This window comes from Emydura macquarii, unplaced genomic scaffold, assembly GCF_026122565.2.
Source record: "Emydura macquarii macquarii isolate MOO-44397 ecotype Brisbane River unplaced genomic scaffold, CSIRO-AGI_Emac_v2 contig_2531, whole genome shotgun sequence".
Classification (NCBI taxonomy): domain Eukaryota; kingdom Metazoa; phylum Chordata; order Testudines; family Chelidae; genus Emydura; species Emydura macquarii.
Window position 1 is genome coordinate 120,303 of NW_027132668.1, and position 27,485 is coordinate 147,787.

The window sequence follows — 27,485 nt, forward strand, 5'->3', positions numbered from 1 at the left end:
CAGGAGGCACATGGCTTAATCCGGGTGACTGGGGCATGACCCGGCCGCTCTAAGTCCCTCAGGGACTTCTTATCTAACTACACTTAACAACTACTTAACAATTACTTAAAACTAACTGAAGTACTTTGAATATCAAAGAGTTCAAACAATGGGGAATGGTACTTGCAGAGAGCAAGGCTAGTTCCAGCAACCATCACAGGCAGAAAGAAGGATCTGAGGGAGCGTAGGGCCGGCAGTGCCTCATATACCGCGGCATGCACACAGGACTTTAGGGGGCACCAGAGCCAGCCCTACAGGATCTGCTAGGGGGAAAAAAGTTCTGGGAACTGTGCACAGTGGTGTGTACTCACCTATGATGGAATGCACATGAGCAATCACTTGAAGAAGAACAACTGTTTTATACTTTTGCTCTTTTGTAATCTTACAAAAGAATTCTAAGATTTATTAAGAAACCTTGCAGTTCACCTTTCTGGTAAAAAAAAAAAAATGCTTTCCATAGAAGAGGGCTTCATTTCTGTTATCTTTAACTCAGGTAGATGCAACATGTTGGACAGAATAAAGAACAGCCACAGTAATTTAGGTTGTATCAAAGCACAAACAAGGGATTAGAGAGAAAGGGATAGCTTGTAGAAATGTTATAAAAAGAGGTGCAATAAAGTTTTGCAAAAGCATAGATGTAAGAAAGAATGGGAGGAATCCAATTATCCCAAGATTGTGAGGAAGAGAGAGATTAGGGTGACTGGAAAAGACAACAGCGAGAGAAGCACAGGCACAGAAGAGATATGGTATAGTATAGAGGTTCAGTTTTTCCATGTGGTTTTTCTTGTGATGTACACAGCATCACCACAGGTATAATATTCAAAAACTAAGCTATCTGAATTACAATTTACCTGAAATAGTTGTAATCCATTCTTTGAGCAAGGTCTTTACATCGCTGAATTCAACAGCTCCAGCTAGATTTGGTACCTGTGGCCTAATTGAGCCAGACTGTGCTGTCTGCAAAGCCGATGGACCTGAAGTATTTGAGGTTGATGGAACTGGTTCCACCTATTCAGAATAAAATAACTGATATTTTTCATATGCTTCAATGTTTGTCAGACTGATTTTCATATATGTAACAGCTACGTTTTCTGAGGAAAATATTGAAAATCAAGTCTTAATACTTTGAAAAACAAATACAAGAAGGAAGAAAAGCAGCACAAATCCTATTTAGTACATATAGCAGCTACAATGTCTGTGAACAAAGATCGATTCTAAAGAACATTTATTAAAATAAAAAAATAATTTACTGAAAATGTTTACTTTTGTTAAAATTACCTGAGGTTTACCAGTTGCTGTGCCATCCTGATTTAAGAAACCATCTATTAGCTTCTGTGGGCTTCCACAAGAAGCCACCACATTTTTTGCAGGGCTACCAAAGGGTTTGTTTTTCAAAGGACTTTGAATCTTTTTCACAGGACTGACTTGATTTTTTTTCCTGGTTTTTTTCTTAGTTTTCACTGTTGCTTGCTTCAACTGTAATAAAGGATTCTTTGATACTGAAAAAGCAGGAATAATCAGTGGTCATTAACTTTTTAGTATTTTTTCACTGTAAGCAAGAATCATAACACTTATGTGAAATATACAGATCAATCATCCAATTTATCATAGACAAGGACCTTTGTTCTCGTTTTTCACCAAAAAATTCCCAGGTTTTACAAAAGCTATTATTCGGTTTTTACTGATTTTCACTCTAATATTGAACCACTCACATACATGAAAATAGTTATTATATTAAGACAATCCTCTACATTACATTTGGTAGAAGTGGTAGGCAATGATTCTGAGTTCAATTTAAGTTCACATTAAATTCTGGTTGTTACAGTATCTCAGGGCTCCTATAGGTTCAGTACCATCTAGTGGTACTATGTATTATGCAGCTAAATACATTTCATGAAATGAACCACAGCATTAAACTGCTTTTACCTTCAATATTCTTACTTCACTGTTTCTTTTTTTCTGTTCTCCCATTTCCCCCATACCATTGTTGATATTTACCCAGAAAACTGAAGTTAATTTTTTGCATCAATCTTCACCCATTTTTAAATGTATGTAATAAAACACAATTCCTGGGAAATTATAAACAAAATAAAAACCAAAAATGAAGAGCTTTAATCATAGACATGATGATTTATTTGTATCTTTCATTCTGGTCATTGACATTGTTTCAAGTAACATTAGGTCATTCTTAGTAAGTTATGGGATGCAGATGACACTCAGCTTTATGTTCTTTTTAACATCAAATATTCTAGTGCCTGAATGAGAACATCTGATTGACCTAAACCCAGTCAGGACTATAGTGGCTTTAGTCAGGCAAATTGCTTCACTACAGTCAAAGCAGCATTGTCACCGGGTTGCCTTCGCTGGCCCGGTTGCTGGGGTCCTCCCTCGGGCTCTGTCTCCGGGGGAGGCAACAGCGCCTTCCTATACCAGGGGAAACAGTTCACTTTTGGCGAGCCAGCATTCGATTGCTCTAATCCTTAGGCAGGGTGAGCAAGCAGTTTAGTGCTCGGGCCCTCAGGCAGGGCGAGCGAGCAAGTCAGCAGTGGGTTTGCTCTCTCTGGAGTGGAAGGGAGCAGGAGGCTCTCTTCGGGGTGGCTAGGAAAAGGGGGAGGGGAGGGAGATGCAGGCCCACCCGTCTCCACTGTGTCCCAGCCCAGGGCCCTAGCAGTGGCAAAAGCGGTTGCCACTGTGTCGGCGGGGCTCCCGCCGCAACACACCGACTAGGTCTCAGACTCAGCCACAAGCTATGGCTGTCCCTGGGTTACTTCCTCCCTGCTGGCCCCAGTACCTGTCTCCTCAGTATCGCGGGGGTATTCTGTCTGGGGTTGGCCCGTCAGTCCCTCCTCATCTACAGGCGGCAATGCGGGGAGCTCCTCCAGGTCCTGTCCGGCCTCGGGGGTTCGGCGGCCGGCAGCTCCTCCAGGTCCTGTCCGGCCTCGGGGGTTCGGCGGCCAGCAGCTCCTCCAGGTCCTGTCCGGCCTCGGGGGTTCAGCGGCCGGCAGCTCCTCCAGGTCCTGTCCGGCCTCGGGGGTTCGGCGGCCGGCAGCTCCTCCAGGTCCTGTCCGGCCTCGGGGGTTCGGCGGCCGACAGCTCCTCCAGGTCCTGTCCGGCCTCGGGGGTTCGGCGGCCGACAGCTCCTCCAGGTCCTGTCCGGCCTCGGGGGTTCGGCGGCCGACAGCTCCTCCAGGTCCTGTCCGGCCTCGGGGGTTCGGCGGCCGACAGCTCCTCCAGGTCCTGTCCGGCCTCGGGGGTTCGGCGGCCGACAGCTCCTCCAGGTCCTGTCTGGCCTCGGGGGGGTATCCTCCACCCGGGTCGCTCCGTGGCCTCTGCCCAGTCCCGGGGCTCTAGTGACTCGGTCCAGCTCCGGGAAGGCCCTACCCAGTCTCCAGGCCCGGGTGGGGCTGGGGTTGGTCGGCGGCTCTGCTCTGGCCTAGGCCTCTGCCGGCGGGTCAGCACATCTGTCTCCGGCGGCAGTCTCTCCCTGACTGAGCTCTGTGGCTGGGCTTTTATACCGCCCCTTCCCATGGAGGCTCCGCCCCGCTGCCGCTGATTGGGCTGGCCGGGTGGTCCTATTGCGGCCCGGTTCTCTTGTTGCTGGGCAGACCTAGCTGCTGGGCCTGATTGGGTCCATTCAGGCTGCTCGCGCTCTCTCTTGGGCTCTGTCTCCGAGGGAGGCCACAGCGCCTTCCTACAGGCATGCAACCTAGGGGACTGATGGACTCCTCATTTATTATGCTCACCCAGCTAGAAACAGCAGCAAAAATGTCTTCCACCTTTGAGTAGCCACTATACCCCATACCATTATATTCAAACCTATCTACAATGACCCATGAATTGTGAACTCAAAAAGTGATTATTATAATGTAATAATTATCATTACATAATTGTTATAATATGTAACATTAATATATATAATTTAGTATATAAATTTATATATATTTAAATATAAATTTAATAAATATAAGTTAAATTTAAATATACATTTATAATTTATATTTATTATATGTAAATTATATATACTTATATAATTATAATGTAATAGTTATAACATAAGACACACACACAATTCCAACTGGAGCAAAATGCAGCAGATCAACCAATGGTCAACAACAGGATGACAAAAGCTCATCACTCTGATGCTTTTGTCACTTTACTTCATCCATAGAATACTGGGTCAAGTTTAAGATGATGGGCGGCATAATCCTCACCCCACTGAAAATCAATAGCAAAATTTCTATAGACTTTAATGGGGACAGAGTTTCACCCTCATCCAGATAATATTACATAATATTTGAGCCAAGCATACCACGTGGACAAAAGGAGGGGAGGGATCCAGTCTCCAAATGAAAAAGTGGGAAAGACATTTTTCAAAATTGAACTTCCAGATCCTTTGTTTTACACTCAAATTCTAATTGGAAATTCATACACACAAGTTTCTCAGGGAAGCAACTGTATAAAAAACAAACATTTGGTAGCATATACCACAGAAGCAATGAAAACAATACTAAGCTCTTTAACAGCACTTTTCATCAGCACATCTCAACGTGCTTTTTAAAGGAGGTTAATACCCACTATCCTTGTTTTAGAGAAGTGGGAAATGAAGCACAGAGTGCTAAAGTGACTTGTTCAAGATCATCCAGCAGGCCAGTGGCAGAAACAGGGACAGAAGCCAGGTCTCCTGAATCCAAGTCAACGTTCTATCCACTAATAGGCACTGATCTGAATATTCAAGTTAAACTAAACAGTGAATTCTATCTTTACGTCATGGGAAATGCACAGAAGTGTCTTAAATTAGGGTCTCATTCTACAAACACATATGTACATGGATAGTTTATTCTTGCAATTAGTCTCATGAAATCAATTGACTACTTAGCAAAATTATATGCATAAGTGTTTGCAAAATGGTATATTAAGTGTGGCAAAAACTGACAGCCTGTCAAAAGCAAAAGCAGCGATCGAACTTAAGATACAGTGGAACAGTGAGTGTGAAAGTCATTTCTAATGACATAAACGACTGCATCTTGGCTGTTCTGCTACGTCCTCCAACTTGCTTCTTTGGGCACACTTTTCGGAGAAAGCTGGCTCGTTCTTCGACCTCGTTACATTGAGATCAGATATAATAGCCCGTAACAAAGTAGATGGAATGTAGAACAGAAGTGAGAGTCCAGTAGCAGACCTTGGTCATCTCAAATTTTAGGCATATATACACATTCAATCTATACCATGCTCCTTGGAAGAACAGGGGAAGAGAGGATCTTTAAATCACCTTTATGCTGCCCTGATCCTAGGGCCATGCAGAGACCAATCAAGTCCCTGGCATAATTCAGAGCACACTTATGCCTAAACTAATTTATGCCCAGCACAACAAACCTGGATTGGACCACAGCACTGGGGCCAAAATGCGTAGCAGAGTTCTTAGACCGTGGTGTTCTTCTAGATGCGTTAGTTGTACTTTGCAATTTTATTTAGGATCGAAGAAAGTCCCTTTGAATCTTAGAACGCTTCAGATATAAAACTGATGTACATTAAAAAAAAAAGGTTTTTTTGAGACTCACCAAAGGTGCTGGTTGATTGCTGATAAATGATGTTCTCTGACTGCTTTTGCCTTTGATCATATGCATCTGTAAGTTCCTCTTGCAGCTCAGCAGGTAGTGCAGCAAAAACCTCAGGGTCCACCTGAACAATGAGAAAGAGTTCATTTGAGGTTTTTCTACTGAGGAGCAAGTGCTTGATGTTTACTTTTTCTTGTTTACTCACATGAGAAAGGGATTTGTGTTCTGTGTCAATCATATAAGATAGATTTAAAATATTGTAAGATATTTTCTATTTGCATTCCTATATATACACCTCTGTCAACAAGTGAAAAGCTTAAATTATTTTCCTTTCAATATTTACATTTTGAAGGCAATTTATTTTACACATAATTTGCTTAATAATGTTTATAATATATCAATTCAATTGAAACAACATACTTGGAGGTGCCATTTCAACAATTGCTTTGATTATTTTATAATATATTTAGTACACACTCACTAGACTTTGTGGACTAGGTTTTGCCTTTAAGACACACACGTCCCTATAATGGGAGCAAGTGCAGAACAACTCTTGCCCAGTGAGAGGCACCCAAAAGCATTCCCTCCCTACCCTTATCCTCAAAGACAAGTAGGGTTGACATCTGGCTTCTCCTAGTCCTTGAACCCTGCAATTCTTTTAGGCTAGTGCTCCTTAAATGAAGCATCTTGGAGGCAGTCTTGCACCTCCTTGAGCACTGGGGCTAAAAATCTAGCTAGCTAGATGAGTTATGCTGGGACAGGAGAGGTGCGGGGGGGAGAAGGAATCTCTCTTTTTCCTTATGGTACCACAAACTCTAGCCCCCTTTGTACACAGATTTTCACTTTTGGATGAATAATCTTTTGTCAGTCATCATCTTGACTTGGCCAGAGCTTGAGTACAGATATACAGTATAATCCTGATTATCTGAATAGAATGGGGGACATGGATTTTATTTGGCTAACCGGGAGTTTGAATAATTGAGAAGACAGAGGCAGGAGCAGCAGCGCAGGAAGCCCTCTGCAGCACCAATGTCACAGCCCTGTTTGGTTACTCCCATGACAGCAGGACTGCAGAAGGCTCCCTGGGCTGCCACTCTTACCCTCTCGATTACTGCAGGCACAAGGTGTGTGTGGGGAGGCGCTGCACTCCTGGCGGGGCAGAAAGGAGACCCTGGGCCAGGACATTGCTTTGCTCTGCCAGGAGCACAGCTTTCCCTGCACCTTGGGCTTGCAGGGATAGGGATAGGTTCTGCATCAGCACAGGGAGCCCTCTGTAGCTCCGCTGTCGTAAGGGTGAGTGAGCAGAGCCATGAGGCGGGAGTTGCAGAAGGCTCTCTTGCTGCTGTAGTAGCCATTCAGCAGCAGCATGGTCTCCCCACTGCTGGGGGTCTCTGCTCTATTATCTGAACCTCTGCATCTGTCCTCTGTAGTGTGGTGAGGTGGGCCTGTTTGGCCCCGTGGGTCTGCGCTCCCTACAGCTATGCCGGTGGTGTGGCTGGGTGGGAGGGGGGGGGGGCTGGTCCCACCCTCTAGCCTGGGCCCTGTGGAATCAAAGAAATAAGCATTACATTTATTAATAGAATGCTTGGCCTGAAACTGGTCATGGAAGGCCTGGCCTGAAGTTGTAGCCTGAAACTGAAATAGAAGCCCCAGGCTAAACCATTAACAGAATGCCTCAACTGAAATTAGGATAAAGATGTTAAAATCCCACAAGAGGTCTCTGAACCACACCCAAGAGGCAAGTCTCTGTTATGAGCCTTAAGCCTTATTGAAGTCTGAACAGACTTCAACTGTTTTGATAAGTACCAGTACCTGCCCCCCTTGTCTTACCGGCCCCATAGAAACTCACTCCATACAAATTAGCATTTGAACAGGTATTGTGTCACCACCCATCTTCAGGAGTTAACCAGGGTCCCTGAAAACCTGATTGTATAATCAAGTGACTCACTGGGCATTCCTGTGAGGGCGTCTGGTGTGCCCCACTGTGCATTGTGATTGTCTATCCTGTTAAGTATAAACTGTTAATCAAATTCCACTATACGATCAACATGTAAATGAACCTAAGCAACCCCTATATAAGTCTTTTGTATCTGGTAGCCAGGTGAAGTACATTTGCCCAGCATCCAGACATGCTGCTTGACTTCCCTATAGCCACCTGGGTTTTCCCTACGGCTATAGTATTCCCCATAGCTATGGTTATGTGATTGTGTGTGTCACAATTAAAGCTGCACCCGATCCAACTCTAAAATGTAGCAGTGTGATTCTTTTCCACGACAGCCCTGACCCAGGGATCCTGCGAAGAGTAGCCTCAAACAGCTTAGTCCATGGGCTACTACCTCCGCTGGGTCACTTGTCCGCAGCCCCCCTGCTTGTGGTCTCCCTTCAGGCTTTTGGGGCCGGCGTCCCCTGGCCTGGCCTGGCCTGGCCGGGATTCTCCTTAACTCCCGTGGCTGGGTGCTGTCGCCACACCCACACTAGCTCCAAGCCTTGTAGCAGCTCTGCTCTGCTTCGCTCTTCCACTAGCTCCATGCCTTGCAGCAGCTCCGCTCTGCTCTGCTCCATTCCTCCACTCAACTCCCTCTCAGCGGCCCCTGCCTACCTGAAACAGAGGCTTTTACCTGCTGTGGCCAGCTCCCTAATTGGCTTCAGGTGCCCCAATTACCCAGGGAACAGGGATTTGCTAAGCCTGGGCCTGATATATATGCCTTCCAGCACCCTCCTATAGCCATCAGGGCTGGCCCTGTCACAGTAGATAAAGCAGAAGTTCAGATAACAGGGTTTTGGAAAAGCAGGATTATACTGTAGTGTATTTTAGATTTTCCTTAAACATTCAGATGAAGTTTCATGAGCCAGTAGAAATACCATATATGCTATTATTCTCCAGTTTTGAGTTGCTCAATGTTCTAAAAGTTTCAAATATTTGCCTTTTTAAGTTTTCAGTGCAAAAAAGTGAGTGAACTATTTATGCTCAGGGTGAAATGTATACTTTCTTCCATTAAAAAAAAAAAAAAAAAATCTTGTGAACTTTTTGAAATGGTTTAAAAGCCAAAACGAGTGAGTCCAGAAAGTTAATTTGGCAGGGAAATGGACTTTACTGGGCTTTGAGTTTTCCAGTAAAGACTGTTAGATTTGATCAAGTTATGAGGCTTTCAAAAACAAGCTTTGTACATGAGCATTACATTATTTTAAGGGTTACGGTATTAGAATTTTTATTGGTAAATGTTGGTAAATCATCGATTTCACTGTACGCATAGAAAACTGATTAAAAAGTATTCTCATCGATAAAAAATGTACAGATAGAAAAAGTAAGAAAAATGGTGCTTGAGAATTTATCAATTTGATTAAAACATATTTACTATGTATATTTTGACATATGATGTTGACAATTTGTGTTTTAACAGTTATAAAGCTTTAACTTTTTGAATCTCAAGTCTGTCATTAACTATTTATTGTCCAACGCCCCCCTCCATAATTTCCCACAATTTGAAAATTTAATAAAAAAATATTTAAACGCGCAAAACGCAAAATTTTGTGCAAATGTGAAAATTTTAAATGGATAAAAATTGAAAAAAATGCTTAAAAACAAACATTGATATTATTCATCAGAATTATAAAAAATAAAAAAAATAAAAACCAAAATCTGCCAACTACTAGTGGTTTTTTTTTGTTGGTTTTTTTTTAAACAATGGCATTTTTTTCTCCAACTGAGATCTATAAATATTGTATAGAAGATAGGCTGTACAATTCAAACATACTAACTTACCTCTTTTATAAATACTCACATCATATAAACTGTGCATCTGCTTAGAAAGGTAAATCTTGATGCACTTGGCACAGATTTTTTCAGTTTTGAAAATTCATGCCCAGCACAAAGTTTACAACACACAGGATGTGTAGTAAATAAGTTAGGCTTTGGATGGAGTCCTGGCCTTACCAAATGCACACCTTTTTGTTTGATAGCATATTACAGTGAAATCCAGCAGACTATTTCCAGAACTTGGAATTACTTTTAAAAATATAGGCATTTCTATTTAAAATATTTTTTTAAAAAAGTTAAAGCTGAATGGTTAAGCACTCAAGAATCAGGAAATTTGCACATGCAGTGTGAACTCTGTCCCTTTGTGCACATGAATTGCAACAGTCTAATTATATCTTCTCATAACTATTTCTCAAATAGTGTCATTTACAAGGTATTTTATTTTGTTTTTACCTGTGTATACACACACCTCCCTCCCCTTTGCTTAAAGGTGCATTTTGTAAGTTGCACTATGAGATAGGGCTCCAACTAAAGGTTAATGTACAAAATTAACTGAATTCCTGACTCTTAAGTAATTAATTATCTGTGCAGCCATAATGTCTTAAATGTAGCTTTAAAAAAACAGAACAGAAAATTAACCTTGTATACTTTATATAAATAGTTCTCAAACTTTATGATGGTCTTTATGTCTGTAATAAATTACTAACAAGGTGATTACAACAGACTGAGCTTTGAGACAAAACAAATCTATTGTGAAGTTAAGAACTCATAAGTGAACTTTACTTATCAAAACATCAGTATTTTGTCAAAGCAGGAGGTACAAATTTGTTAATGAGAACTATAACTTCAACACAGCAAGCCCACGTGCCATTCACCAGTAAAAAGCTGTAATTACCTGTATTCTTTACTACTAAAATGCTCTGCTTTTGTAAGCTTCAAATCTTGCTAACTTTTATAGCTTCTTCTATATTCCAAATGATTACTATAGAGGCTAATTGAAATGAATTAAACCTATATGGATTCTTATAATATGAACCTCAGAACTAACAAGTGACACTTCCTACAAAATTTCCAATGAACCTATGAATCACCTGATTAACCAGGCATCCACTCATATAAAAGCAGTTCAAACAAGAATGATGAAGAATTGAAAAAAATTAAACCTAATTAATAAGAAACTGCAGGGTGTACATTTTTTAATAATTTACATTTGCTGAGTTGTTATAGCTAAAATTCTCAACACCTGCAGCAGAATGACAGTAATATTTCAATTTATAGAGTTTAGTACTGTACTAATTCATTAATAGTTTTAAATATAAATAACCTTTTTCTTTTTACACATATGGACAAATTGAAAAGAGTCTAGAGAAGAACAACAAAAATGATAAAAGATTTAGAAAATCTGACCTATGAGGAAAGATTAAAAAACCTGGGCATGCTTAATCTTGAGAAAAGAAGACTATTATCAGGTTCTTCCTCAGTCTTCCAATATGTTAAGGGCTGTTATAAAGAGGATTCTCCATGTCCACTCAAGGTAGGACAAGAAATAATACATTTAATCTGCGGCAAGAGAGATTAAGGTTAGATTTTGGAAAAACTTTAGAACAATAAGGGTAGTTAAGCTCTGGAATAGGCTTCCAAGGGAGGTCATGGAGTCCCTGTTATAGGAAGCTTTTAAAAACAAATTGGACAAAACACAGTCAGGGATGATCTACGTTTACTTTGTCCTTCAACAGCAAAGGGGGCTGGACTTGATGGCTTCTTGGGGTCCCTTCCAGGCCTATATTTCTATGAGTCTATGATATATTCTCCCACAATGATGTAGTTTATGACATGAAGACATTCTTAGACAAAGACCATATATTGTTTTAAATTAATCTACCACTCCAATAGTAACAGCTTTAAGATCTTGTTGCATTCATATTACTTTAAGTTCTGAGAACTTGGGCCTGGATCTACGAAGGGACTTTGCCACAATGCCTAACATTTAGGTCCCTGGAAGATCACAGGAATTCACAAAGTCTGAGTTAGGCACCTAAGAATGGGATGTACAAAAGCCAAGATGCTAGGTGGGGCCACCTAAGATAGCCATTGGGAGATGATGATGATGAGAGGAGTATGTCCTAAACCATGCATCTCGCAGACTTCAGCACCTAAATCCAGGCTTCAGAGAGGCACCTACCTCTGTTTGTAATCCACAACTGGGAACCCATCTCCCCTTTCTTGGAGTTAGACAGATTAGGTGGCTAAACTGTTCTTGCAATTTCACACAAAATAGTCAGGGGGAAAGGCCTCTACTACAAGCCTTAGCCCAATGGTTAGGATACTCAGCTAGTGTGAGAGAGATCCCAGTTCAATTTCCCCTTCTGCCTAATGGGATGTTTAGTCTAGTATAGTGTCCCAACAGTGAATGAAGAATTAGCACCTTGTTATTGCTAATGAACTTTAAATGGGGTCTATCTAAGATATTTCAAACACCCATCTCCAACATATCTGATCCCCTGGGACTGAAGAGACAATGACCAGTCTTGGATGAATAGCATCCATACATCACTTCAAGCCATCATGCTGTAAACCACTTTTGCACTGTCCTAATCCTGGTCCTGCTGCGCATCACTCCAGAAGCCTTCATGATTTAGAATAGTTCTTAGGCTGCTCTAACTTGCACTAGCAGTCTCAAGCAGCTAATATGGCATCTCGGAATTGTTGGGACACAAAAACGACCTCATCATGCCTCCTTTTTCCCCTGACACACACCACACTAAACTGGCAGGCACATGTATGTGTGGCATAGGAGATACTACACTAGTTTTATGCCATAAAAAAGAGCCATCTATAATGGGGTGATCCTCCTGTGACTAGCTAAGCTGAATTTAAGGCTGCTTTGCACTGGTAGTGAAATATAACACAGCTGAAATGCAGGGAAAAATGGATCATATATCTCATTTTATCGCAAAATTAGGGGTAATTGCAGAGCCTTTGTATCAAACAATAAATGACTTTTCAAGACATGGATGTAGAAATACTGGCAACTATAAATCGTTAATATTATACTTTTTTTTGGGTCCAGGATAAATTCTTAAGATGCAGAGACCACTACTTAGTGCCCTATGGGTAGGTTCTGATTCTCAGATTCTAATAATTTTGCCTGGATTAAGATCATATTTGTTGACACCATGTTAAAACCCACTTATTTAAGAGTACCTGTGAGTATGCTGGCAGCGCTATTACGTTAATTCCTGCATCACTGTTTGGTTCTTGGATGTCTGGTATTTGTAAGAGAACTGCTCCAACTGGCTGTGGCAGAAGCTCACTGTTGCACCCATTTATGGGCTCTTTTTTGCTATCACCATAACTCTCTCTCTGCTGAATGATGTACATTTGTTCTACTTGTTCTCTGAGATCAGGTGGCAGTGCTTCCAAGACAGATTGATCTAACTGCAAATAAATAAAATAAAAAGGTCACTAGATTTTCTGAGAACCATGTTAAAGAGTCAAGGTATTTATTTTATTAACCGAAATGGGAAGAAATTAAAACACAACAATTGACATCCAGATTTGGCTACACAAGCTTATGTAGGAATCTGATAGTACTGAATGTTGTAGCAGCTGTATGAAGTAAAAGGAAAAATGCTTAACATTGTAAGTTATTCAGTATACATAAATGCTTAATCTTATATTTTTACAAATAATATTTAACATAGTAAATATATAATCCTAAATAATAAACTTTCCTTCACAGCCATCTAATCTTCATTGTAACCCTAAATAACCAATACAAATAAAATATGAGCAACACGTATATTGATTTGAACATTAGTCTAGTATGTGGTCTAACCAGCTGACTGATCATTCAGTAATACAGCAATTGATCTATCATTCACAGTTTAGTGCTAGGATATTTATTTATATGAGTGCTCTAATTTACTTTGGTGTTACTGATCTAGTGTATTTCCAGCATTTCAGACTTCTCATTGCCATATTTGTAACATGGGTTTTGTTAGTACAGTCAGTATATTAATTACATACTTTTTTCCTCCACCATAAACAGTATTCTATTTTCAAGTTAGTTCTCAACAGTTCGTCCCGTGGGTAGATTCCCATAAAAGATAAAATTACTAACATTGAACAAATGAAATGGTGTATTAGATTCCAAAAGCTGGAGTATGTAATGGCAGCTCCCTGAGTGACTGAGAAACTATGACTGATAATCACATTTAGAACATTTTAAATGTAGATTTGGATCCATGTTGCTCAAAATTAATTATTATTATTATTATTGTAGCACCTAGGAGACCCAATCATGGACCGTGGTTGTATACTCTGTACAAATACAGAACAGAAAGTCCCTAAAATGAAAGGAAAATAGCAGTTTGTACAGAATGAAATACTGCATTTGCTTGTAAGTGTTGCAAATACAAGTTTCAAAGGAGTATTCCAAATGCTTTTTTCTATTGATTACCCTTAAAAGACATTTTAAAATCTCATGGACCCAGAACAGGGGTACATAATTGCAGGAATTTATTAACAAATGAAGTATAACATTAAATATAGGACCTTATTTTATGAGGTCACTCTCTGTTTTCTACTTTTTTCTCTCAATTGTGAAGCTTCTCTTTTAGTAAATATGTCTAGGAAATGGTTAATTTGTAAGTACATAAAGAAATCTGAAGAAAGTAGATGAAATTACTCACCTTGTATAGCAATGATGGTTCTTCGAGATGTGTGCGTCTATGGGTGCTCTACTGTAGGCATGTCTGCATCCCTGTGCTGTTGATTGGAGAACTTTGGTACCAGTGTCTGTTGGGCCTGCACATGTGTTCTCTCTCCTTGTGCTGCGCCACGAGGCTAGCCAGTACGCACGAGCTAATTGTCCTCAGTTCCTTCTCTATTGCAGAGTCATAAGCGAGAATTCCAAAGTAGAAGATAGGAGGGCAGGTCGTGGAGCACCCATAGGGATACACATCTCAATGAACCATCGTTACTGCACAAGGTAACTTCTTCGAGTAGCGTCCCTATGGGTGCTCCGTTGTAGGTGACTCCTAAGCACTATGCACAACTGGAGGCTGGCACTTCGGAGTTGAGTCTGATATGGATGATAGTACAGTGGCACTGAATTTGGTGTCTGCAGCTGAATCCCTTAGGATGGTATAGTGTTCTGTGAATGTGTGCAGATCCCCAGGTAGTTGCTCTGCAGATTTCTGCTATAGTGATACCCTTGAAGAAGGTGACGGATGAGGAGACTGACCTCATAGAATGCGTGCATATTGAAGACAGGGGAGTTATGTTGTGCAACCAGTAACAGAGTTTAATACAGCCCAAAACCCACTTGGAGAGTCTCTGAGCTGAAATTGCTGTACCTTTGGACCTATCTGCAACAGAGAGGAAGTCTTGGAGATTTCCTGAAAGCTTTCGTCCTCTCCAAACAGAAAGCCAAGGATCTCCTCATGTCAAGTGTATGGAGGATGGCTTCCCTATTATCCTAATGGGTTTTGGGATAAAAAGGCTGGCAGCTGAATAAGATAATTTATGTGACATGCGGAAGTCATCCTGGGAGTGAACTTTGGATATGGTCTAAGCGTGATCTTGTTATGGAAGAACACTGTGAAAGGGAGATGCACCATCAGAGCTGCTATTTCCCGAATCATTCTTGCAGAGGTGATGGCGATGAGGAACCCATGATATGGATTAAGCCAGAGATCGTTTTTGGCTCGATCAGGGATCGCTATGGGGACTCACCGACCTTTTCTTAAAGGCCTTCCGTGAGTGGCTCGCAGGCATCTCTTTGATCTCACCTCCCTTTGAAGTGGGAGATTGCAGCAAGGGCTCCTGCTGGGATTCCAGAGGTTGAAGGGCTGACTCCATGAGTAGGAGTTTGAGCCTCAATTCTCTCTCTTTTCTGGATCTAGGCTTCAATTGCTGACACCAGCCACACTTCTGTGGAATGTTCTTCTCTTCTTAGGCAACACCCAAAATAAAATGTAAATGAAGCAAAGAAAGAAAAAAGGGGCTTCAAAAGAAGTTAAAATTAATAATTCTAAGGTCTTTAGCCAGGGGCGGTTGAGAAGGAACTGAGGAGGAATTGCCCGTGCATGTTGGCTAGACTTGTGGCAAGCGGACAGCAGCACATGCACGGGTGGGACGGACAGCTACCAAAGCTCTTTAATCAGCAGTGCAGGGATGCAGACACACCTACAGTGGAGCATCCATAGCAACTATACTTGAAGAAGTCGTTTAATTCTGAGTTTTCACAGTTTAGTACTGTTATGCATGGGAAAAAGTCTCCAATGGTTGACTGTCCTTAAGGATATGATTCTGTCATGGAGGTAACGGATTCTGTAACGTTCTGGGACCTCCAAGACTACTTCTGGGACAGGGCAGGAATGGCTGGCCAGGGACATCCCTGGGGCTATGGGGCAGTGGCCCCTGGAACAGCTGACCTGCGGCCAACTTGGGGCTGCTGCAGCAGCACAGGTGGGGGTGGGGAGGTGGCGCCAGAACAGCTGACCCAGAGCTAGCTCTAAGCCCACTGCAAGGCTGACCTGGGGCCAGCCCCAGGACCGCCAGAGCAGCAGTCCCCAGCTTGCTGGAGCAGCAGCTGGGTTGGATCAGTGCTTTGTTTGCCCCTCCCTATCCCAAGGTATTTTTAGTAAAAGTCAGGGACAGGTTGTGGGCTTCTGTGAATTTTTGTTTATCACCCACGACCTGTCCCTGACTTTTACTAAAAATAACTGACAGAATCTTAACCGTAACCATCCTACAGTGGGATTGCATCTTTTAAAAGTTTAACTTTCAGTCCTGAAGAAGCACAAGGCAGCCTGCATACTGATGAAATCAGTGAGAATTCTGGTGCTATATCAAAGTACCCACTTGCCTTTTTCCATATTTGCAGAGTGGTCCCTAAGACAGCATTTTGTCTGATCTCCTGAGGGAGCAAAGGGTCCTCACCATAAATCAGATTGAAAAGAATAAAAGGAGAGCAACATGCTGCTTCAATGCTTTGCTCTTTAGGACAATCTTGAATTTCTGAATAATCTAACCATTTCTAAGCATAGTGAATTAGAGTACAAGAAGAGGGATCTTTCCAAATTCTATTTTGTTTAATTTTTTTAATTTTAGCAAAATCAACATGGCAAAATCTGAATTATGTCATCTGAACCTTTTGAATTAGTTGTGTTACTAATTAATTAATTAGGTAAGGTGTATCCTTGTGTGGCGTAGAACACTTATTTAGGTCTAGTCAGGCATTAGGATGAACAGGTGTGAAAATCAGGACCATAACTAAAGAATACTAAGAGTGCTTAAGGGCTCTATCTTCATGAAAAACATAAATGGTACTTTGTAAAAGTCCTCTTTAATAGTTCATTAGTAATAAGCCTATACAGAAAATAGGCCCTATTAATAACATAATAATTAAAGCTCAGCACATACTATACACTAAGAAAAAGGAATTTAAATACATATTTAATTTAACAGAGTATTGCCATTTTCATTACAAACTAGCATTAACACAAAAAAGGTCATTAACACACTGAGTTAAATTTTTTGGAACGTCATGATTTTTAAAACCAATGTTTGTATTTCTTTAAAGAGCATCAGAGTTCCTGGGTATAAGATAATCTATTACAGTGGTTCCCAACCTTTGGCCCACAGGGTCTTTCAAAGTGGCCTGCCGCTCCCCTCCCGTTGGCTGCAGAAAGGAGCCACTGCCTAAGGATGCAGGTGGAGCGTGTTGCCAAGAGGCTACAAGACCGGTGCAGGCTTCTTGCTGCAGCCAAGAGGATGGGACATCAGCGCACCCCCCTCCTCTGGCTCCACCAGAGAGCAAAGCTCTCTCTGCTTGGGTCCCTAGGTGCTGGGGTCTCTGCTGGAGCCAGAAGGAAGAGAGCACTGATTTCCTGTCCCCCTGGCTGCAGAAGGGAGCCACTGCCTAGGGATCCAGGTGGAGCGTATGGGGCTACAGGACACGTGCAGTTTCCTTGCTGCAGCTTGGAGGACTGGAGATCCGCGAGGAGGCTGTCTCCTCACTGAACTCTTTCCGTCTGGATGCAGTGAGGAGGGTGGGCTACTGGCAGAGACTGGTGGCCCTTCAAGGTTCTAAAAATGATATCTGTGGACCTTGAGCCAAAAATGTTGGGAACCACTGATCTATTAGATATCCTGATCTCATAATATCTTCTCCTTTCTAGTCCCAGTTCAGTTCTTTGACACTGAAAAGGGAAGAAAAATACTGGATGAAAGCTTTTTCTGCTTGTGTAAATTCCACCAAAAATAGGAACTGCATTCCTGTACATCAATTACTAATATGTTTCAGAAGTTTTGTATCCCTCATATTTACCTGGGAAGGTGAAGGAACCTCAATACTTAAATTAAGTCTTGATTTTACATTGATAGGAGGGTGTAAGCCATTCCATTTAACTGCAGATTCAGACTTGCTGGTAATAGGATTGAGACCAGATGTCAGATGGGTAGTGAGAGATGGCAGAAAAGTGCACGTTCTTGATGCAGAAGATATTTCGAGATCCATAGCAGCCACAAATACTATAAATGTAGAAAACAATATACAGAAAAATTATTTTAAGAGTTCAAAAACAAACTTAGTTTTCACATGGTATGGAATTTTAGTTACCTTATGCTTATCCTTCTACTGAAAAAGATTTGGTAGTTTGTGCAATAATGGAAATGATTAGTGAGAACCTTTTTCCACTTTAAATATCTACCTTATCGTCTATCTTTTCAAGATTTTGTAGAACTTCTGATTCTAAGCTAATCCTTATAACACTCATTTTTTCAGGTGGGATATAGTAGCAAAACATGTACTCAAACTATAACGATTACATAACTTGCATTGAATTTCTGTTGAAAAATGCTCAGACGCAAAATCAAGTTAAAATGAGTTATTTCTTAAAGGAAGCCAATACTATCACAAACACAAAATACAACGGACCATGTCAGCTTATTGCATGCAGTGTTGTTGTAACTGTGTCAGTCCCAGAATACTAGAGAGAGATGATAGGGGAGGTAATATCTTTTAATGGACCAACTTCTGTTGGTGAGAGACACAAACTATCTAGCTTACACAGAGCTCTTCTTCAGATCTGGGAAATGTACTCAGAGTATCATAGCTAAATACAAGGTAGAACAAATTGGTAGTTACTTACCTTCTTTATGTTCTTCCTCTGAATGTTTCTTAGTTTTCTGAACATGGAATAGATCGATAACTGAACGGGATCCCCCAGGTAAATGTCCAGATGGTATTGATGAGTGAGAAGAAACAGCTGATGTGGTTTTATTGATGGGAACTAACTGATGCACCTGAATTCCAACCTCAAGACAAAAAAATTTTGTATCCATTATTTCTAATCACAAAGTGAGGAACAGCAACAAATAAGTGCAATTAAGCAGACAATTTAATTGAGTTTTTTAAATATACAAACTTCCTCACCCCTCCTGACCAAAAACACCCACTATTAGAGGTAAAATATTTTGCAGGAACTAATAATGAGACCTCCCCAAATCAACAGCTAAGAAATTACACCTTCATTTCTCTGGGGTAAAGAAAAAGTGGTGTCAACAGGACCATATGAACTATATATAACTTGTATAGGTTTTAATAAATTATACAAAGTCCCCAAACTCAAATAAATATATGTGTAGCAACCAAGAGTAGGGAGTCATGATAAATCAGAGAAGTACCCATGACAGCTGAAAGATGTACCAAGTGAGGGATACTTTTTTCCTTCCAATTCACTGATCTAATCTATACTACACTTATCACTTCCATTATCTGAATATCAGATACACAGTGAAGGTCTCTGCCAAATGCACAAGGGCAAGGTTTCCCCAAAAGGCCAATAGTGACAAACATACTTTCATTTTCTATCACCTACATTTCCTGCTCTGAAAAGCTTCCCTCACCTTTAATTTAGTCCAAAATAATACCCAAAGCAAAACTGCAGAGGTATTTTTTAAAATTATTTTGTCCAATTTAATGGTGCACCTGGGTACCATTTGTAGGCTTACCTCAACTTTCCTAAAATCTTGGAGGAGAAATCCTATTATAGTGTATGACAGGTCACACAAAGCATGAAATAGGTGGCCGGGTGGATGGCTGTTAGGCCTTTTTTATGTTTACACAGTTAGGATATTATTCATTGCCAATTTGTTTAGCTGTAATCGTGATATTAAACTGAAACTCTGAAAACTCTCGCTATAAAAATGGCATGTTTTGGCTAGGGATGTAAAAATTAGTTTAATTTAAAATCTGTTTAAATGTTCTAAAAATAGAACATTTAAACGATTAACACACTGGGGGGGAGCTCTCACTCATGGGGAGCTGAGCCGAGCCAAGCCCAGCTGTGTCCCCTTCTTGCCCCCCCATGCTGGGCTCTGCGCCGCTTGCTGGGAGCCGAGCCCAACTGCGGCTCACCCTCTGCCCCCCATGCTGGGCTCTGCGCTGCTCACTGAGTCCAGCTGAGGCTCATCCCCGTCCCCTCTCTCTCCCTGCCCCTGGCCGAGCCCAGTTGCAGGTCACACCCTTCTCCTCCCCCACACTCAGCTCCCACATTTCTATTCTAAAAAGATTTCTAAATCAAGTGTACTCAGTTTACAAATAGTCAAATTGTAATTTATCATATGTGAAACTATTACCCTGTTGATATCAATGCAAATCTGTGCAGCCTAATGGAGTATCATAAAGTATATCAATGTAGAGCAGGAAATGTAAAAAACAGAAACTTCAAAACTCAGTTTTATTAACTCACCCCTCGCATATCCGATATGTTCAATTTCATTGTGTGAAACATGTTTAGTGTTTCTTTCCCAATTACTTTTGCACTATCTGTTGCATGGTCAAGAGTTACAGTTCTGCAAAGAATAAAATATAGTTAAAGAAAAGATGCATTATAAAATCTTAGCGAGACTTTACACAGTTAATCCCAGATAGGGTCTCCAAGAAAAACAAACATACTACTTGATACTATGGAGGAAAGTAATTTCTCAGTCTACAAAACTGGAACAATATTGGGTAATTTTTAGCAGGACAAATCTACTACAGAAACATTGACTAAAATAAATTTTTATGAGAGATGATTACCAGTCTAAGAAAATTTTAACAAATTCTGGATTATTAAATTAATAGGGAGGGAGAGAGAAACATTCTTGTCCTCAGTAATTAACTAAAATTAATGATCTGAGAGGTGAGACATCAACATTCGACTAAAATCATCCTAACAGGTATATAGCAGCCAGAGATGAACAGGAAGAATCTGTAGCTACACTCTTTCAGTCACAGTCTTCTTTCCTTCAAACCCTGAAGGATGCATTGGTGGCATCAGGCTCCTTCTTTCCCACTCCTGCCTCTACTACCTATCACCTACTATCTTCTCCCAATATTGTCTCATTGCTCCCTTCTACTTCTCTGTTGATTGATCTGTATCTAACTGTTGTCTTGTCTTACACTTAGACTAAGTTCTTTGGAGCAGTGACTGCCTTTTTTTTTTGTGTTTGTACAATACTTAATAAAATTGGATCCAATTCCAAGACTAAAGCTCCTAAGTGCTACAATAATATATGTAACTAAACAAAAACATACCTCACAACTTTCTAACCGCTGAAGTATATTCTGTCCACCTTTCCTCCCCTACAGTGTAGCTGTCATTTATTGTTCTTAATATTCTTTTTGGTGTCTTTTCTTTCTGATTTGGACACCTATGGCTCTTCTTCCTCCCTCCTCCTATATTCCCCATTTTTATCCTAGACGAGTTCCATTTTCAGACTGATGACTGATTCTGCTGCTTCTGTTTCTTCTACTTTACTTCCTCCTCTAGTTCTAGATCTGCTGCCCAACACACTGTCTATGAAAGGGATCAATATTATTAATACTTTTCACATGGGAGAAGTCTGTGCAGTAATAATTGATTTGTCTAAAGCATTTGTATAGTACGCCATTCTATTTTACTGAACAGACATAAGAGACTATTAGTTCTGAAAAAAAAACCCAAAGAATCAAAGCTATTTCATTCTAGCTATACAAACAGTATTACATCAGATAGCTTTACTCCATAAACAGGGTGCCAGAGTTTCTCTTAGATTCTCTTATTTTCAGCATAATACAAACAGGTGGAAGCTCTCAAGGTCACCTTTTATGAAGATATTAATATTTATTCTGCATATACTTCACTGACATAACTTTAAGAGAATACTATTGTAGACTTTTAACCGAAAAAAAATCAATCATTTTAGGATTTGTCTAATTCAAGGAACTGTACAGTTTAATAGGTATGTGGCAGGCAATTAGTACTACACACTGTAGTAGTGTGTTAGTACCAATTATTTTATTGTCCAAAACAGGAAAAAAGCAAAAAGCCTGACCAACAGTAATCTTTTTTTTTTAGGTTTGTAATTAGCCTTTTGGTGTACCTTGATCCTTGAAAAGATTAATTGGAGGTTGATTATCTCAAAGATTAGATTGGTGTGCTTTGCTGGGTACTGCTGATTGTACTACATGTCAGAAGAAAATTAACACTTTTTTTTTTTTTAATTATGTCAAGGTGAGTGTTTGCAGCCAGCTGCTCTTCCAAAATGGTTTTGACTATTAAAGTCTTTTCAGGAAGACTTTCCAGTCCAAACAACCCCTGCTTATTTTATGATCATCGCAATGAAGTTCCTTTTCTCTTTCCTCTAAAGGGGACTGGAAGGAGAGAGAGTGGCATTTAGAGGCTAATAAATACATTTTCCTCTAATAATCTTAAGACCTTTTTTGAATGAAAGTCCTAAAGTCTAGATATGTTGCTATAAGGAAGAAAGAATAACCCCAGGACTATGTTAAGCAAAATGTATAGGAAGTTTGAAAACACTATTGCAGCTCTCATATAGTTATAGATACTATATACAGCCCAATTCTGCAAGACACGGAACACCTATAATGCCCTTTATGTTTTATTGGGAGTCCAGGGTGCTCAGCACCCCGCAGAAGTGGGTCCATACCTACATATTGGTAAGTTTTTCTATTCTATGCAAGGTTACCTGGCAATGTTGTCACAGATTCCATGACCTCCAAATTTTGCAGGCTCTACAGGGGCCCCAGCTTTTCGGACCATGATTTTAAGAGTTAACCGTTTACCCTTCATACCAGCAGCTTCAAGTCTATGTTGGATCTCTTCTGAAAGACTCAGAAGGAAAGCTTCTGCTTCCTTAGGCTAAAAGAAAAAAAAAGTTATTTACCTTTATCACACTCATGCATCTGATGCAGAGAGCTAAAATGCCTTTAAGGATTAAAAGTACTTAATTTATTTCATGTAGTTTTGGGATGAAGCTAAACAGTACACTATAAAGATTTTAAAAATAAAAAAGAGCACAGCCAACTGACTACAGCAAGAAAACTCATAGGTAAAAGTGCCTCTTTTTTAATTTGCCCTGTTTTGCCTCTGAATAGGAAAAGAATTTCCATTGCATGCATACTGCTATACTGATGCATGACAAGTCTGAGGATAAAAATTTCATATCATTTTGTCATCTGTAGTCAGAGGAGAATGTTTTGACAACATCTGAGGTAAATCTCATACTTTTGAGATGCGGAACATTGGAAAATTTGTTTTATTTTGCTACAGAAAAGGGTAACCTTTTGTAGAACTATCACAAGAACAGTCTAATGCACAAACTTCAAGAATGTTTTATTAAAGAGAACTTGATGACAACTAGTACAAGCCCTGAAAAATCCAGGAGATGACAAGATTTTCCTTGACATGAATGGGAGCCTAAGCTATCAATTTCTGCGCAATTTGAGCATTCATTTCTGCTTCTTATGACACAGTGTTGTCTTGAGTCTGAAGCAGCTGCAGTACTTCTCCTGAGGATCACAGAGGATTGTGTGTACTCGTTGGCAAACTGGACCTAAATTCAGTGGCTTTATTTAAGGCTTCCTTATTTAACTGCTTTAAATGTTTCACAGTTTAGGTCAGATAAACTCATGCTTATTTCATCCCTTTTTTCTTCATTTAATATTTTACCTTTTTAAAAAGGAAATATGGAAATTAAATAAAAATTGCCAACACTGATGCAAGAAAGTTTGAGAAATCAAGCACTCAAGAGTGAGGAAATTACAAAAGGAAAAGTTTTCTACTGCATTCTCAGTCCATGGCCATGATGCCCATACCCATTTCTTTTCCTAATTTCCAAGTTAAAAAGTAATATATTAAGGTTTACTTTAATATTAATTTAATCTGAACCATAAATTATGAATGATATATAATGTGATCAAATAAGAATTTTAGTAGAAACTAGGGTTCAAAGTTTTAAACTCTAGGTGCCTAAAGTTAGGTTCCTAGGGCTTGCCTAAACAAACATTTAGTTACTAGCAAGCTGAGATGTAAGTCTACTCCACACAAGTCTGCCACGCAATATGTGGACTTTGCAAACACTTGAAGTTCCTAGGGTACTTTAATTACCCTGCTTTGAAATGAGAGTAGATTAAGTGTTCTGAGTAGATTATTTTTTGGATTCTAAAGTCAATGGGAAAGACAGGTGGCCTCATTCCCTCTGGAAAATCAGACATTTTCTTTAGGAGCCTAAATATGGATAAGGAGTCTAACTTTAGGCACTAGGTTTGAAAATGTTGGTCTTCATTTTTATAATTTTTTTCATAAATATTTAATCCCTCAATCTTAGCATTGCATTAACTTTCTTTTTGAAGGTAATAATTATTTTAACATTGTTATGGCTAATGAAAGATTTTTCAAATGCAGTATTTTAAAAAAGATAGAAACTGGTTAAAATCTGCACAAGGACAGTTCTAGAGACGGTATTATGCATTGTCTGGTGAATCATTCCCTGGAATAGACTGATAGGATGAGAATGATGGACTGTTAAGATGGCTGCTAAGATTGTGGCTGTAACAAAAAACAAAAAAACTAAAATGAGGGCCTTTGGAATACCCAAGGCTTTAGGCAAATGAGGAAGATTTTCTGCATTGGGAGGGCATTTTTTCATCCTCCAAAATGAAAGACTGTTTTAGTTTACCTGAGTAAATCTTATACCATAGTTGATCTCAGCTGAAACAGATTTTCTTTCCTTTTCTGTTCGAACAGGTCTGTCATCCAAACCACGACAGAATCTGTAGAGCATCTGTCCTGTTTTTGGACCAAATTCCTTCTGGAGTTTTGACATAGTAAGATATTGTAGGTCTCCACAAGTTTTAATTCCCAAAGATGCCAACTTGGATTCCATTGACCTACCAACTCCTAACAAGAGGATAAGTAATTTTGTTTAGTTAAGTCTACACAATCCAGACAAAAAGTTAATTATTTTTAAAGCACTACCATTCTTTTTCAAAGTTCAGCTGCATAGCATCCAGTTCAAATTTTAAAGGGGGATGAGGGAAAAAGCACATTAGCTGCATTATGATTTGACCAGCAACTTTTGTATCATGTACAGTATTTGTTTAGTCTGTACCAAATTTTAGTTTAGGGCCTAATTCTGCAGTTACTGCTGTTTGTATGCTTGTTCCAGTGTGAAGTCTCACTAACCTGTGCTTGCAGGACATTGCTTTTAACTTGTAAAACCCCTGGATAGTTACTGTGTCTTCTACACTTTGTACAACACTGAGCACAAGGTCAGCATTAAAAACAGCAGTCTGACTAGCACATTTTATGAATCCGAAAAAAGTTCTGAAACCTTACATAAGCAGAAATAAAACAAGTGAAGTATATTTGCAACTGTACACAAGTGCTTGCACTTGAAAGGAAACCAGCAAAAATTCCGGCTATTTTCAATTACTAATTGATTAGAAACATGTTATTTCAGAGAGGAAAGATGGCTCAAATTATGAGTGATGTGAGTTACCAACCACGTGAACATTGTAGGTATCCACAGCAGCTCCACAAATTGAAGTGTGTTAATTTTTATCTATTTTTAGTGAAACTATTGATTTATAAAAATATAATTAATTTGTAAATTGTTACAACTTATGCATTTACGCTACTGTAGATAAGTAAAGTTAGAATATTCTAGTAATCAGATTCCATCTTTTAGAATCTCCATTTTACAATTTAAAGTGATGTACTTACATTCAAAACACTTGGGAACTACTTACTGCTAAATACAAGTGACATCAGAAAACTTTAAAGGACTTTTTAAGTTAAAGCATACATTATACTATTGAAAATTAAATGTAATTAGACAAAAATGGATAGATAGAACGGGTTAGATGAAGAGGCTGAAATAAAAAAAGTTATGTACCAAGAAAGAAAATCAAGCTTCTAAAACCTAATTGCCTGTAAGGAATCTATAGTGACCTATAGTCAGAATTGAAATTGACAAATTAAGTAGCAATCTAGTTTTACCATTATATATTGTGGAACATATTGATAATGATGCTATTTCAAATATTTTATATGTCTATTGCAATATCCTTGTGTTTTGTTTCCTTATATGAAAGAAATCCACATTAGCGTTGGAACATATATTCCTAAAACAGCTGTGCACACAGTTTGAGCAAGATTAAGTACCCATTTATGATCTGTATTTCAGTTATCCTTCATTTATTTCAGGGTCTTAACTCTCAAACTGTGTCAGATGCATACATTATAAAGATAACATACTATACTGTTACATACAAGAAAACATTTTGGCTTACAATTGTATAAATACGGTTGTCACAATTCAGCAAGTTTCTACTATTCTTCTTTGACAGAATCCACACAGATTCCTGTACCTCAAGGTTAGTGGCATACTAAATAACTAGAGATCTTTATATACAATAATTCAATGAAAAACAATGTTGTGAGTCCTACTTCTATGTCCACTATGGCTTGGTAGTGTACACAGATGTCGTCAGGGTTTTGAAGTGAAAAGGTTCTTTTCCATTGTATTCTCCACTCACTATCCCATCCTTCCTTTGGATAATTTCAAGGAATACTTCCTTCTTTCAGCCCAAGAATGCCCAATTTTGCAGTATCTCCTCTTCTACATTTAACTTCCTACTTCTCCATCTTCCTCATTTTTCTCCAACCCGTATCTCATTGGGAAATCCTAAGATCAACAAGTGGGTGCTTTCTCAAACTTTAAAATTTTTCCAGTGCACACCCGCTTCTAAAAAAAAAATCTTTCTTTGATCCTGACAGCACCTACAATACAATCTTCAATCATTCATAAAAGAGCTGGCTAACCAATCGGGCAAGCAGACTTTTTCATTACATTCATAACAGTAACTTCCCATATGTAGTGACTCAGCATGCACTCTGCTTGAGATGTCACTCCCACAAATTAGCAATGCAAAAGAATGCAGATTGCCTGAAATACTAAACGGAGTCCATCCCCCTCCAACTCACTATACTGTATGGTTTTGTACAGTCTTTAATAAGGATTCTACTCTTAAAGATGATACAAAGAAAAAATATAAAATGACAAGAGAAATGAGAAGGAGCATTCCAGCTGTGAGCAGCATTCAGTACATAATCCTAAAGATGAAATAACTTCATTTTGCAGATCAGATACCCTTAAATAATGACCAACCTCTTTTACATCAAATTTGGGGAAAATAATTTGACCCTAGATTGATACTGGACACCCACTTGCAGCATACAGCAAATTCTAATGTCAGCCTCAAAAATCCCTGTAAAAGAAGAATTCCATTTAAAAATGTACCTGGAAGATTGCTAACTAGTTGACCTCTAATAAAATCATCCACTTCCTCTGGTTTTAAGTGATACTGTCCATCTGGTTTTGCTTTGCGAGTTGCCATTCTGGCCAGCAGAATATTGGAACCTGTAAAAGTGAACAAATAATTAAAGGAGGGCTATGCTGGTTTCTGCCATCACAAACAGCATTTTCTTATTCAGAGGATGAGGAGAAAGGTGAAGAGGGGTACAGACAAATTCTAACCTCTTTCCAAATACTACTGTAGGTTTTTTGGTTTAGTATTTATTTGTTTCTGTAGTCTATGCTTCCATTTTGGCAATTTGTAGGGTTTGGGAGAACGGGGGTATCTTTGCAACACTAACCTGTACTTGCTAAATTAAAATAAAAAAGTCACCCACTACAAAATATGTTAATACACTAGTCTCCAGTGAATGTTTTACAAATGTAGAAATATGGATGTAGTAGCTATCAAAATTGTTACAAATTAAAATGACAGA

General features: G+C 39.5%; 1 protein-coding gene across 4 annotated transcripts in view; it reads right to left on the minus strand.

Annotated features, from left to right (window-relative positions):
• The window catches only part of REV1 (REV1 DNA directed polymerase), a 91,396-nt gene that overhangs the window by 15,616 nt on the left and 48,295 nt on the right, over positions 1-27,485 (minus strand). For all 4 annotated transcript variants that reach the window (XM_067563555.1, XM_067563553.1, XM_067563554.1 and 1 more), the window contains 10 exons: positions 26,995-27,114; positions 24,370-24,590; positions 22,378-22,550; positions 20,115-20,217; positions 18,513-18,678; positions 17,690-17,892; positions 12,556-12,789; positions 5,598-5,718; positions 1,318-1,538; positions 891-1,047 (listed from right to left, as the gene is read on the minus strand). In XM_067563555.1, coding sequence (XP_067419656.1) covers positions 891-1,047; positions 1,318-1,538; positions 5,598-5,718; positions 12,556-12,789; positions 17,690-17,892; positions 18,513-18,678; positions 20,115-20,217; positions 22,378-22,550; positions 24,370-24,590; positions 26,995-27,114 — 1,719 coding nt within the window. The remainder of the gene's footprint in view (positions 1-890; positions 1,048-1,317; positions 1,539-5,597; positions 5,719-12,555; positions 12,790-17,689; positions 17,893-18,512; positions 18,679-20,114; positions 20,218-22,377; positions 22,551-24,369; positions 24,591-26,994; positions 27,115-27,485) is intronic.